This window comes from Mus musculus, chromosome 7, assembly GCF_000001635.26.
Source record: "Mus musculus strain C57BL/6J chromosome 7, GRCm38.p6 C57BL/6J".
In the NCBI taxonomy this organism is placed as follows: Eukaryota; Metazoa; Chordata; class Mammalia; order Rodentia; family Muridae; genus Mus; species Mus musculus.
In genome coordinates, this window is record NC_000073.6 from 55,935,047 (window position 1) to 55,949,980 (window position 14,934).

At 40.2% G+C, this 14,934-nt stretch overlaps 1 protein-coding gene across 6 annotated transcripts in view; it reads right to left on the reverse strand.

Moving 5' to 3' along the window:
• Nipa2 (non imprinted in Prader-Willi/Angelman syndrome 2 homolog (human)) overlaps window positions 1-14,934 on the reverse strand; it is a 31,228-nt gene that overhangs the window by 3,781 nt on the left and 12,513 nt on the right. For 3 of the 6 annotated variants that reach the window (NM_001256132.1, NM_001256131.1, NM_001256130.1), the window contains 4 exons: window positions 9,435-9,663; window positions 7,934-7,990; window positions 2,526-2,616; window positions 752-912 (listed from right to left, as the gene is read on the reverse strand). In NM_001256132.1, coding sequence (NP_001243061.1) covers window positions 752-912; window positions 2,526-2,616; window positions 7,934-7,990; window positions 9,435-9,573 — 448 coding nt within the window. In that variant the 5' untranslated portion in view covers window positions 9,574-9,663. Of the gene's footprint in view, window positions 1-751; window positions 913-2,525; window positions 2,617-7,933; window positions 7,991-9,434; window positions 9,664-9,912; window positions 10,040-14,934 lie in introns of all 6 variants that reach the window. The other 3 variants (NM_023647.6, XM_006541324.4, NM_001256133.1) reach the window with 2 other exon arrangements.

The window sequence follows — 14,934 nt, forward strand, 5'->3', positions numbered from 1 at the left end:
AGTGGCACATACCTATATTCCTAGCACTTGAAAGGCAGAGGCAGGTAGATCTCTATTAATCTGAAGCCATCTTAGTGTATACAGAGTTACAAACAAGCCAAAGTTACATGGTGAAAATGTGTCTTACATGTTGCATCAGAATGTGACTCAGTAGTACAGAACACTCACACCCACTGTGGCGCAGTACAAAGGTGACAGGGAACCAGATAACTGGTTCAAAGTCCACCCAGGCTGCCTGATGTACTTTAGTCAACTTAAGAGTAGAACTAGACAATAGAGAAGAGTTCAAAGAGGAAGTGAAGTGATGATTTCTTCAGAATATTTAGGAATAACTAAGCAAGTAAGATAACGATCATGAGGTCAATTTCAAGCTATACAAGAAACCTCCAATCAGCTGGCCAGCCTGGCTATAAAGGGAGAACGTGTGAAAATCAGAGAAGAGAGAAAGAAGGGGTAATCATAATGTTTAAGAATAAAGGTTTGATTGTAAGGGGAATATAAAGAAACGTAGTGATCCTATATAAGTGTAATAAGTATCGGATAATGACTTTGGCTAAGGAAATAGCAATGACAGAAACATAGTATTTGTAAATTAAAAACATAATTAAACAACAAAAAAGACAAGAGGCTAGGGACACATGAGAACCATTTCTTATAACCTGTGCAAAACAATTCATCTATGTACACACAAAATTTAAATTAAAATAAAAATAAAATTTAAGTACAGTAACCTTCATGAAGTTTTTCTTACCTGGATCACCTAACTTATGTGACATTTCATTTAAGGTCTCAATCTCCTCTTCCTTTGGAGCATGAATGACCATAACTGTAGACCCTAGAATACTTAGCAAACACCCAATTTTCCCATGAAGATTAAGTCTTTCATTTAGGAAGTATGAAGACAGAATGGCACTAAAAGGAAGAATAACGGTTGAACACTTAAATTAGCTCTTTTCAAACTTTGAAAATTAACAGACTTGCAATGCAGATCACTGAGCTCACACAAAAATATTTCCAGGTTTTTGACAAAGAAAATGTACAATCAATTATAAAACTGTAATGAGGTCTTAAAAGTTTGCTTAGCTAGAAAGCACTGTCTCTTCACCTGCATTTGTGAGCATCCAACTAGCAGGATAAAAATGGGACCTCTGCCTCCATTCTGTACCTGTCTCCTTTGTTCAGTACGTATATTCTGCAATCACCCTCCTAATCAATTAGCCTGACCAATCTGACTGAGACTGCTTGGCTGTGAATACTGTGGCTCCCTGTCTCTATCAACTGGGAACTCATGTCCTACCCAGAAGACAATGTAATAAAGCACTGCCCCCTTGCCTTTCCAGCATACTTACTATACTTCCTCCCTTGTCGTCTTTACTGCTTCACTCTTAAACTGGCATTTTTGTATGAGCTGTAGAATCTAGTCTAGGACCATCATAACTGTTGCCCTAAAATAAAACCCCTGGAACAAAATGAACCACCTCCTTCATATACACTGCAACTACAAGACCCCATATGAAATATCAAGTGGCATAATTTATACACCCTAGTTCTTAATAAAAACTGTATCCAAGCCAATGCTTCAAGTTTACAAAACTTCTATGTACAAAGTGTGCCTTCTATTTTAAAATTACATTTATTTATCTCCCACCTCACCCATCTCTGTTTCTCTCTATTTGTGTGAAGAAATGAAGACAGCTTGCACACATAGGCTGTCTCCCTTCCGCCAAGCCTGGCAGTAAGTGCTTTCACCTGCTAAGCCATCTTGCCAGCCCTATGTATTGATTTAACCGTGTATGATTTGCCTACAGTCATCCTAAATTATTTTGAAATATAAAGTCAATAAACTATAATCTGAGAACATTTCATTATTAATTTGCCTATATACTGCAAAGTTTTTATAACATAGTTAGTTTTATTCAAACCTAAAAATAAAGTACAGAATAAACAAATAAGTTCACATTATAAAAAAGAAAAGTTAAGGATAAAAACATAATCATATTTTATATATAATTTAATAGAAAGGGCAACAGCAGTTCTCAATTTCAAAATAGTAACCAAAATCCAGACTTGAAATAGGCTTAGCTATTAGGACTAATCATTACAGTAACAAAACAGGACAAGTTTTAAGTTGGTCTTACAAAACAAGTACTGCACGCCAGTCTTTTGAGGTATTCAACCCCCCTCCCCCGCTTCACCCCACCCCCAAGACTTGATGTTCTATAATAGTTAATAAATCCTACCTACAACAGTATATGTATACTGAATAGTAAATGTTAAGACAAGTAGCAACATTTCTAAAGTTTAAATCACTATCTGGTCCTGGATATAAGCAGAAGGAAGGATAAAATAAAATGGTTTTGTCCCACAAATTAATAACTAACTATGCAAAGAAGATAACTTTGAAAAAACACTACTATAGATTATTAAAAAATCCTTAAGGGTGTACAAGTATTCTGACATATAATTAGCACACTAGTATTTTACAGACTAAAATACCATTTCTCACATGAAATACAGAGTCTTACCTTACGAGGACGCTGAGCGCACCTAGTGGAGTCACTAATGTGGCCGGAGCAAATGCATATGCAGCAAAATTGGCCACTTCACCGGCTCCCACTGAAGAGATGAACAATAAAAACCAACTCAGACAGGAATGGACTCAATTTGAAGATGTCTGCGTTTTATGCAACACATACCTACTACTTTAACTATATTGTAGTTCAAAACAACTGCCATATCTTCTCTCATCTAGGTACAAGTGCTGTAAATTGCCAACATCTGATACCAATAACCCGTCAGTAAATGTAATTAAAAGCAATAGCTTTAATTTAAAAGATAATTTATGCATAAGGGTATTAATATATTTGTCAACCAGGACAACAAATATACTTTAAAGAAAGCTGACACTGATACAAAGGTAAATTTCATAGTTTTTTTCTGGATTCTTCTTTTTTTAAGTCAACTTTTTTTTTATTTTTACTTTTTGAGATGCTGTTTTGCCAGTTCAAGTGCACACTTTCAGCTCATCTTGTTTCCTTCTTCCCTACTCCTTTTTTTTCTTTTCTTCTCGTCTTCTTGGCCTCCTTTTTAAGATACGGAGTCTCATTATGTTTCCCAGGCTGAACCTCACATGGACTCACATGATCCTGCCTCAGCCTCCACACAGCTGGAGCTACAAGCACATGGCACTTAGCAAATAAGACACTTTGAACGGGGAGGATCTTTTTTCTCCAGCTTTGTAACTTGTCTTCAGTGACAATGTTGATTGACTCATCCAATACACTATTATTATATGCTTTCAATACTGCTTTCTGTTTGACTGGTATTTCCTAGTACGCCCCTTCTTTGGGATGTTTTGTTCTTGAGACCAGTTCTCACTATGTAACCTGGATTGGCCTCATACTTTTTAATTTTGTGTTTATTTTATGTGCATGAGTGTTCTGTCTACATGTACATCTACGTACTCTTTGCATGACTCATACCTCCAGAGGCCAGAGAGGATAGTGCATATCTTGGAACTAGTTAGAGACAGTTGTGAGCAGCCAGTGTTCTTAATTACTGAGCCACGTTTCAAGCTCCCGGCCTCAAACTCTTGATCCTTCTGCATTAGCCTCTTAAGTACCAGGATCATAGATAGGCAAATGTTACCCACCATTCTAGGCTGCATGTTTTTATTACATTTTTTGGTCAGGCATACAAAGTAGTGTCTTCCACTGACATTTCCATTCAGTCCATCACTGAAGGATTACTGGCTTTCTTTTTTATATGTATAATTTATGTATATGAATGTTTTTCTTGCCTGTATACAAGTATACTACACGTGTGCCTGGTATCCAAGTAAATCAAAGGAGGACTTGAGCTCCCCTGGTATTGAAGTTACAGATGGCTGTGGGTTTTCTGCAAGAACAACAAGTGCTCTTGACCATGGAGCCATCTCTAGCCAGCCCACCTTGGTCTGCTTTTTTATATAATCCAGGATAACCCACCCAGGCTGATATTGCCCAATGAGCTGGGCCCTCTCATATCAATCATTAAGAATATGCTCCACAGCTGGGCGTGGTGGCGCACGCCTTTAATCCCAGCACTTGGGAGGCAGAGGCAGGCGGATTTCTGAGTTCGGGGCCAGCCTGGTCTACAAAGTGAGTTCCAAGATAGCCAGGGCTACACAGAGAAACCCTGTCTCAAAAAACAAAAACAAAAAAAAAGAATATGCTCCAGAGATAAGCCCTCAGGCCAGTGTGATGGAGGCAGTTCCTCCACTGAGGTTCCCTCTTCCCCGGTGACTCCAGATTGTGTCAAATGGACAAAAAAATAATTAGCACATCACTGACCTGAGTCTGTTCTCTGCTTACATGACACTGTCAAAAGGGATGGCAGGGGTGTGGTATTTGTATTTTAAGTCTTCTTATTTTTTCCTGACTGATATTTCCTGCCTCACCTAAAGAGTAACGGGGTGCTGGGCATGGTGGAACATGCCTTTAATCCCAGCACTTGAGAGGCAGAGCCATGTATATTTTGAGTTTGAGTCCAGACTAGTTTATAGAGGCTACAAGGGAAATGCTGTCTTGGGGAAAAACGTTTTTTAGAGTAACTGGGGCTACAAGTACACACCACAGTGTCTGGCTCAAACATTGTACCACTATATCCACCTTCACTTCTTTTTGATATTCAAAAAAGTCTTGTGTAAAACTAACTGAGAGGACATGCCTGTAATCCCAACACTTAACATAGAAGCAGCAGGATCAGAAGTTCAAGGTCATCTTTAGCTGCTAACCTCAGCAGTTTAAGTCCAGCCTAGGCTCTGTAAATCCATGTCCTTTAGTTAACTAACTCATGAGAAATGCTCTCACTATGAAGCTCTGGCTGACCTTGAACTAGCTATGTAGACCAGGCTGACCTCAAACTCAGAGACCTGTCTGCTTCTACTGGGATTAAAAGTGTGAGCAAGCATACTATGAGTTTCTATCTTTAAAAAAGTTTCATACAAAAGATTTTAAAATCAAAACCGCTGCTTATGGTCACTAAGGCTTTACATACTGCTAAACCCAATAGTCAATGTTCAATCCTCACTGGACTTATTCTGTAGCAGCATCATTTGACACCAACCAGAACTGTTTCCCCAAACCCTATCACTTGGCTCCAAAAAACAGAAGGCTTACTTGGTCTCCCCTTGTTATTTTGAGGCTTAGTTCCAATCTCTTTCCTCCTCTACTCCTGAACTCTACATCAATCTACTCTGTATTTTGAGTATCTGATATCTGGACTTCTATATATTCTCATTTCCTAAGCCATCTTTTGGTCTTAAAGAGATAGCAACTCCCAATTTTTTTCACCAGCCTGAATGACCTAGTCAAAGTCCAGAGCTGTCTAACTGCCTATCTCACATATCTTTTTAACTATTTCATATAAACTTTTAACAATAATGCACTCAGAACAAACTCCTGATCTCCTCCTAGCTGACCTGCTCAGGTTCTTGCTAACCTTTAGCAACAGAACAGTCATTTCTATTGACTGTGACCAAGTCTTCAATGTCTTTTCATACCATACATTTTGTCAGTTCTACATTGAAAACATATTCAGAACTCGTTTCACTATTTCCTGGAACTACCTTGGTCCATGCTGTCACCTCTTTATATAGTCAATCTATGCATCAACACAGTAGGCAAAGAAACTACATCATACATTTTATTGAAGCTCTCCAAAGGCTTTCTATCCAACAAATTCAAAATCCTTTCTGTGACCTGAAAACCCGTTGCTTAATAAATGCCCTCATTTCTCTAACCTTATTTCCTTCTGTCCTTACTGCCCTAACTCCCTTACTACTGAACTTTAATGCTTCCTGAAGTTTTCATATTCTAGCACTACCTATGGAACAAATCACTCTAAAGTATGTCAGTCTAAAACTAACAGTTTACTGACATGGTTTGCTGGCCCAGACTTTAGCAAATGGTCAGGATCTTTTAAGAGCCTAGGTCAGATATAAACCAAGGCTGCAGTATCTGAAGGTTAGAACCATATTCCAGGCACTGGTATGACTGGCTGCTGTTCAGGGATCCCTGTAAAGATAGTTTTAAAGTATTCACAGCACAGCAACTGGCTTCCCTAAAAAAAGAAATCTAAGAAAAAATGCACATCCTTAGAAGTCATACATCACATTTCCTGGATTCTGTGACCATAACAGGCCAGTTCTAATTCTATGTAACAGAGGATTACTCAAAAGTATGACTACCAGGAGGCAAGAACAACTGGGGACATCAAAGAGAAGGCTATCCTATTCACAGGCAAGTCCCAGTCCTAGCAAAAGTTTAGCATAGTAGTAAAAGTATTTAGTTACTATTTCCTTCATTTCAGCCGGTCGTGGTGGCCTACGTCTTTAATCCCAGCACTCGGGAGGCAGAGGCAGGCAGATTTCTGAGTTCGAGGCCAGCCTGGTCTACAGAGTGAGTTCCAGGGCAGCCAAGGCTACACAGCAAAACCCTGTCTCCAAAAACAAAAACAAACAAACAAACAAAACCTATTTCCTTCATTTCAAAGTTATTTCCTAATATGGCAAGATCTCTCACATCCTCAGCTGTCTATTACTTTCCAGTAAGGTTTGTCCTTCCTGGTCTCCTATCTCAGTCTGTCTACTTACTCTCCAGTTTATATCCCCTTTCTAGCTTTGTTTCTTCCCGCTACAAGCGCGTGAACACACAGAGACAGACAGACACACACACACCCCTTTCACCCTACTCATCCTTCTTACTGTTTGTAAGCTTCTTATAAGTGGACACTTGGGGAGGGGTGCTTTTCTCCTTTTTCTAGTATATCTTCAGCACTAAAAACAATGTCACGATGTAAGAGATGATCAACAGATAAGCATCTGTTATCAAGTCTCAGGTATCTTTTCTTTTTTCTTTTTTGAGACAGGGTTTCTCTGTGTAGCCCTGGCTGTCCTGGAACACACTCTGTAGACCAGGCTGGCCTTAAATTCACAGAGATCCACCTGTCCCCCCAGTGCTGGGATGAAATAAAGGTGTGTAACACCACTGCACAGCTTATGTCTCAGGTGTCTGAAGGACAATTTATTTCACATTAAAAATTTTTTTTTCAGTAAGTCTTATTTACTTACATTGGTATTATGCCTCTATGTATGTCTGTTTGAGGGTGTCAGACACCCTGGAATTGAAATTACAGACAGTTGTGAACTGTCATGTAGATGCTAGGATTTGAACCTGGGTCCTTTGGAAAAGCAGCCAATGTTCTTAACCACTAAGCTATCTCTCCAGTCCCATTAAAAGATTAATTTTGTGTCTCAGAGTTTTACCTGAATGTATGTATGTACACTATGAGCATGCTTGGTGCCCAAAGAGGTTAAAAAAGGGTATTGGATATCCCAGAACTGGGACTATGGATGGTTGTGAACAATTATATGGGTGCTGGGAATAGAACCACAAGAGCAACATGTGTCCTTAACTACTGAGCCATCTTTCCAGCCCCCTTCACTTACCTTCATAAAGATTGTGACCAAAATAAAAATGAACAGTCTTGAGAAATAATGGAGGGAAAAAAAAAATCAGATTTTTTCCCCCTAACTTTCATCTTATATATTTTTTTCTTTTTTAAAGTGCTAGGGAATCAAATTCTGGGTGTTTTACATGTTAAGCAAGTGCTCTATTCCTCCCTTTCCCAACATACACACACCTTTTAACCTACTTATCTGGTAATTATTTTTAAAGGCAAAGATATATCAAAAATGTTTTAATCAGATTAGTTTTTATAAAGATCTTATTATTTGAAATAAATAAGCAATTAACTAAACTACTTTTATAGGTTTCAATCTATTTTGAATTTAACTTGTAAACACAAAATGCTCTAAACTTTGCTGTAACAACATATGTAAAGTATTTAACATATAGCTATAATGCTTTCTTGAAATGTTCTCTATACATACTTGACAGCAGTCCAGCCCACCACAACCATTCCTTAAGATATGCATGGCCTCCTTGACCTGTGAATGAAGAAATATTTTATTTTTCTGGAAGACTATCTTTCTCTTTAAAGCCTATAAAAAGTATTAATTAATCACAGAATTAAAAGTATCTGATATTTCTTGGATATTTCATGATTGCCTTAGAAAAAAGATATGAGGATCATGACTCTTAAAAATATTTATCTTTGTACTATAGTCTGGAGTTAAAGAACTAACTTAACCCTCATACTTAGCATCCTTTTTAAAAGGCGGCTTTAATGAATAAGAAAGAAGAACCAACAAAAAGTAACAAAGTTGGGCAGAGTGGTGCACACCTGCTATCCTAGCACTGGCAAGTCTCAAGTGAGATGAGTCCTACAAGTCTGAAGCCAGCCTGAAATACAGAGTACGCTCCAGGAGAGCCTGAACTACAATAGGACTCTTTCTGGAGGGCGAGGGATTGCAGAAATAGATCAATTTCAAATGATTTAGTCTGCAAAGAGGAAAGCTATTTAGACATATGTGTGTAGCCCCACCTAAGAAGACACAACGGTCCTACAAAGATTGAGAAATGCTCACAAACTAGACTGCCAGGAGACAATCTACTTTTTCCTTGACCAAATTAAGTTGAAAAGCAATTGGTACTTCAGCCATTGTCTGTTTTAAGGGAAAAAAAGTGAATTTTACAAGCCTATAATTTAGGAATAACAGGGATGCCTTAAGACTAAGGTTGAATGGGTATAGAAAATAAATGAGATGCTAAAATTTTCTTTCTCCTTTGTCCATTAAATCCTAAGAGACTCTGTTTTATGTTTTAACGTTGCTCAATTAGATCTGGCCACAAAGATAGTCTATTCATGAGGTCCAATAAGGTCTAAAATGAAGCACAACCAGGAAGATAGAATGTAAGCACTAATATCTCATAGTGAAGGAACTGTAATGGATGTCCATGGGTTGAACTAAAGTTCAATTATACTGAGCACCCTCCAGCGTACTGTAACACATCTGTAAATTTGGAGGAAACAACACACACCATTCAGGTCAATTACTGGAAAACGCAAATCAGGCAAGACCGTTCTTTCCTTTGTTCAATTTCACATCATCAAGAAAAACATCTAAAGCAGAAGTCACAAGTTCTATCACGTATAAAATATCCCAGTCTTTAATAAAAGCCTGGTTCTATTCATGGATCAAATTTCCTCCTGCACAGATATAATGAAACTTAAACCTTGGAAACTCCTTTGGCACTGGTCCCATTCCTATTTTGACAGTAACTATAAAAGGAAGCAGTTAACTACTTTTGACAACTTATTTTTTTCATTACAAAACTGGTATCTGATTATCTATTAAATATTTAGAAATCTCTTGAGCAATGCAAATATTCAAATATAATCACAAAGAATGAAGACAGTGTGTCTATACTCAAAGAACCTGAATGTATGAGTATATATGTACTTTTTGATACCTAAAGGACATAACTTACCTGCTCTCATTGAGCCTTTCCTGGCAAGTCGCAGAAGGCCTTTTTTTTTCAAAATGAAACTCCCTCCAATGAAAATGCTGGAGGTCATAGCCAATCCCAGACCAATATAAAAATCATATTTTCCACGCCCCAGGCTCATTTCGTTAGTTACTTAAGTTCCTGTGAGTGACATTGATCACCGAACAGAGAAACTGCTTGTACAGGAGACAAGGTGACGCAATCCTCAAACCTAAATGATATAAAATAAGGTGAGGTTTTCACAAAATGATCATGAGAGCTCATATACAAGTCATTTCCCTCCTCATAAAAGAAAGAAAATACTTCAGTACTAGTCCTGTTCCTAATTTGACAGTTCCTAGTTCTCCTATAGAAGGAAGCAGGTAACTACTTTTGACAACTTATTTTTCATTACAAAACTGGTATCTGATTATCTAATAATTGATCAAAAATACATATATTATTTAAATTTAGCACTAACCTAATTATGTTTCTTCAAATTATGGCAAAAGAGTGGTCTGTAATAAGTTTGGATTATTTTATAAATTTTGGCTTTGTGTTGTTTTAACTATTTCCAATCTTAACTGATAGTCCATAATATAATTTTGCTGTTAGGAAAAGAACAGAAGAATTAAATATAACAATACATGAATCTAGGTCATCAATATATTTATCTACATATTTATTGATATATCTTATCTTCATACAGAGGAAATTTTTTCTTATGCAATACTGTTCTTTCAGAAATATGCATGGGGCTAGGTGTGGTAATACACACCTGCAATCCTAGCACTCAGAAGGCAGATGCAGAGGGAACTGGAGTTTGAGGCCAGTTTAGGCAACATAGGGAGCCCCTAGACAGTCAAGGGAAAGAAAGCTGTAAAGATATAAAAGTATATGTTTGATCATCTATTTGGCCTATCTGGAAACACAGACAGGACAGTTTTAGCACTATTTTGTTAGCAAAGGATGACAATTTTAACAAACGTATCTACTGGGATATGGACTATAATATTGTTGGTCTTTAGAGAACATAAGGACCAGAAAGCTCAGTTCAAAGCTGACAGATGGCCCATTTATTTTCCAAATGAACCAACCCGTGAACTTCACTGATGTTAAAACTAAGGTGTACAAAGCAGAGGGGGAAAAAAATCCATGCTTTTTTTTTTCCAGCTCTCAGCATCCCAGATTGGGCTTGAAATAAAAATACTCCTTCCTCAGCCTCCTGAGTACAAAGTTATAGGACCACTGACACCATACTTTGCCCCATAATGTTTCTGTTCAAACAGTATGTATTAGATGCATGCTATATGCAACAAATATTATTTTAATCCTCTAAGTAAATGGTAAGGTTTTTTGTTTGTTTGTTTTGCTAAGTAACTCAGTGGCCAAGCATATCTAATATGCACAAAGCCTTATATTTGATTCCCCAGGAGCGACACAGCCATGCAAATGTACATAACACCCATGCAAATGTACACACAAAACAAATGTGGTAACTTTTAGTCTTCAATAGGAAGGCAGACAAGAAAGCAACAATATACACTATAGCAACAATAAACACTACCACACTAAGTTAGTAGCACTCCAAAGGGGAAAGACCAGTAGAGGTTCATTATGACTCCCATAAACTTCAATGAGATAATTTTCATCCCACTGATTTGGGACTTGGCTACCAGGCTTGTTCTAATAAATGGGAAAGAAAATGCATGTGGCAGATTGCCAGTTTTGTATCTGGACCAAAAGTCTCCCACACTTTGCTTATTCCTTTATCCCCTGCCATGTGATGGTTAATCTTGGTTGTCAACTTTACTACATCTAGAATCAAGGAAATGCAAGCTTCCAGGCTCTCCCATAAGGGGTTTCTTTGATCAGATGATCTGAAGCAGGAAGACCTATCCTAAATGTGGGTGGCAACATGGAAGAAGGAAACTGCTTGGTTGTTTTTTTTTTTTTTTTTTTTTTTTTTGGTTTTTCGAAACAGGGTTTCTCTGTGTAGCCCTGGCTGTCCTGCAACTCACTCTGTAGTACCCCAGGCTGGCCTCGAACTCAGAAATCCGCCTGCCTCTGCCTCCCAAGTGCTAGGATTAAAGGCATGTGCCTCCACTGCCCAGCTTTGAAGGTGTATTTTAAAACCTTTAACGGAGAATTACTAAACCAAACACAAAAGTTTCTACATGCAGATCTTTATTTTTCAGAAGTTAGATGAAAACTGGACATGATGGCTCACTCATACCTTGTAATCCCAATATTTGATATGGTAAGGTAGGAACTTTAATGCAAGTTTGAGTGTTGGGAGCCGCCCCCACATTTGCCGTCACAAGATGGCGCTGACATCCTGTGTTCTAAGTGGTAAACAAATAATCTGCGCATGTGCCAAGGGTATTTTACGACTACTTGTACTCTGCCTTTCCCGTGAACGTCAGCTCGGCCATGGGCTGCAGCCAATCAGGGAGTGATGCGTCCTAGGCGAAATATAACTCTCCTAAATAGGGAAGGGGTTTCGGTTTCATTATAGAAGGGGCTTTCGCTTTTGGGGCTGGGGGTTTTGTGCTCCTAGCTCCTGAAGATGTAAGCAATAAAGTTTTGCCGTAGAAGATTTTGGTCTGTTGTGTTCTTCCTGGCCGGGCGTGAGAACGCTAGTAAGAATTGGTGCCGAAACCCGGGACGAGAAAAAATCCGGGACGAAAAAATACAAGAAAACTCGGGACCGGCGCAAGGAAGATCCCTCATTCCAGAACCAGAACTGCGGGTCGCGGTAATAAAGGTTCCCGTAAAGCAGACTGTTAAGAAGGATTCAACTACATGAATTCAGAACTTTTCAGCTGGGGAACAAGAGTACCAGTGAATACAGCTTTACGAGGTACGCCTGGCCTTGAACTTTCTAAGGAAATTCAAGACAGTCTATCAGAAGTAAAGTGGAAAATGTTTGGCCTTAAATTTTTTCTAGTGTTAGGAGCCCTTTTGTTCCTTTTCACATGTTATCAGGTGATTAAGATAGGGCTGAAAGTTCTGGATGAAATTCAGGGCAATCTATCAGAAGTAAAGCGGGGAGAGAGAGTAGGAGCAAAGAGAAAATATGGTACACAAAATAAGTATACAGGCCTTTCCACGGGTCTTGAACCCGAGAAAAAGTTTAGGTCAGGTAAGAATACCTGGGGAGAGATTAGAAAAAAGGAAAAGAAAAAAGAAAAGAAAAAAGATCGATTAGCGGAGGTCTCTAGGAGATACTCGTCACTAGATGAGCTCAGGAAGCCAGCTCTTAGTAGCTCTGAAGCAGATGAAGAATTCTCCTCTGAGGAAACAGACTGGGAGAAAGAAGCAGCCCATTACCAGCCAGCTAATTGGTCAAGAAAAAAGCCAAAAGCGGCTGGCGAAAGCCAGCGTACTGTTCAACCTCCGGGCAGTCGGTTTCAAGGTCCGCCCTATGCGGAGCCCCCGCCCTGCGTAGTGCGTCAACAATGCGCAGAGAGGCAATGCGCAGAGAGGCAATGCGCAGAGAGGCAATGCGCAGAGAGGCAATGCGCAGAGAGGCAGTGCGCAGAGAGGCAGTGCGCAGAGAGGCAGTGCGCAGACTCATTCATTCCCAGAGAGGAACAAAGAAAAATACAACAGGCATTTCCGGTCTTTGAAGGAGCCGAGGGTGGGCGTGTCCACGCTCCGGTAGAATACTTACAAATTAAAGAACTTGCCGAGTCGGTCCGTAAATACGGAACCAATGCTAATTTTACCTTGGTGCAGTTAGACAGGCTCGCCGGCATGGCACTAACTCCTGCTGACTGGCAAACGATTGTAAAAGCCACTCTCCCTAGTATGGGCAAATATATGAAATGGAGAGCGCTTTGGCACGAAGCTGCACAAGCGCAGGCCCGAACAAACGCAGCTGCTTTGACTCCAGAGCAGAGAGATTGGACTTTTGACTTGTTAACGGGTCAGGGAGCTTATTCTGCTGATCAGACAAACTACCATTGGGGAGCTTATGCCCAAATTTCCTCCACGGCTATTAGGGCCTGGAAGGCGCTCTCCCGAGCAGGGGAAGCCACTGGGCAATTAACAAAGATAATCCAGGGACCTCAGGAATCCTTCTCAGATTTTGTGGCCAAAATGACAGAGGCAGCAGAGCGTATTTTTAGAGAGTCAGAGCAAGCTGCGCCTCTGGTAGAACAGCTCATCTATGAGCAAGCCACAAAAGAGTGCCGAGCGGCCATAGCCCCAAGAAAGAACAAAGGCTTACAAGACTGGCTCAGGGTTTGTCGAGAGCTTGGGGGACCTCTCAGCAATGCAGGTTTAGCGGCTGCCATCCTTCAATCCCAAAACCGCTCCATGGGCAGAAATAATCAGAGGACATGTTTTAACTGCGGAAAGCCTGGGCATTTTAAGAAAGATTGCAGAGCTCCAGATAAACAGGGAGGGACTCTCACTCTTTGCTCTAAGTGTGGCAAGGGTTATCATAGAGCCAACCAGTGTCGCTCTGTGAGGGATATAAAGGGCAAAATTCTTCCCCCACCTGATAGTCAATCAGCTTATGTGCCAAAAAACGGGTCATCGGGCCCTCGGTCCCAGGGCCCTCAAAGATATGGGAACCGGTTTGTCAGGACCCAGGAAGCAGTCAGAGAGGCGACCCAGGAAGACCCACAAGGGTGGACCTGCGTGCCGCCTCCGACTTCCTATTAATGCCTCAAATGAGTATTCAGCCGGTGCCAGTGGAGCCTATACCATCCTTGCCCCCGGGAACCATGGGCCTTATTCTCGGCCGGGGTTCACTCACCTTACAGGGCTTAGTAGTCCACCCTGGAGTTATGGATTGTCAACATTCCCCTGAAATACAGGTCCTGTGCTCAAGCCCTAAAGGCGTTTTTTCTATTAGTAAAGGAGATAGGATAGCTCAGCTGCTGCTCCTCCCTGATAATACCAGGGAGAAATTTGCAGGACCTGAGATAAAGAAAATGGGCTCCTCAGGAAATGATTCTGCCTATTTGGTTGTATCTTTGAATGATAGACCTAAGCTCCGCCTTAAGATCAACGGAAAAGAGTTTGAAGGCATCCTTGATACCGGAGCAGATAAAAGTATAATTTCTACACATTGGTGGCCCAAAGCATGGCCCACCACAGAGTCATCTCATTCATTACAGGGCCTAGGTTATCAATCATGTCCCACTATAAGCTCCATTGCCTTGACGTGGGAATCCTCTGAAGGGCAGCAAGGGAAATTCATACCTTATGTGCTCCCACTCCCGGTTAACCTCTGGGGAAGGGATATTATGCAGCATTTGGGCCTTATTTTGTCCAATGAAAACGCCCCATCGGGAGGGTATTCAGCTAAAGCAAAAAATATCATGGCAAAGATGGGTTATAAAGAAGGAAAAGGGTTAGGACATCAAGAACAGGGAAGGATAGAGCCCATCTCACCTAATGGAAACCAAGACAGACAGGGTCTGGGTTTTCCTTAGTGGCCATTGGGGCAGCACGACCCATACCATGGAAAACAGGGGACCCAGTGTGG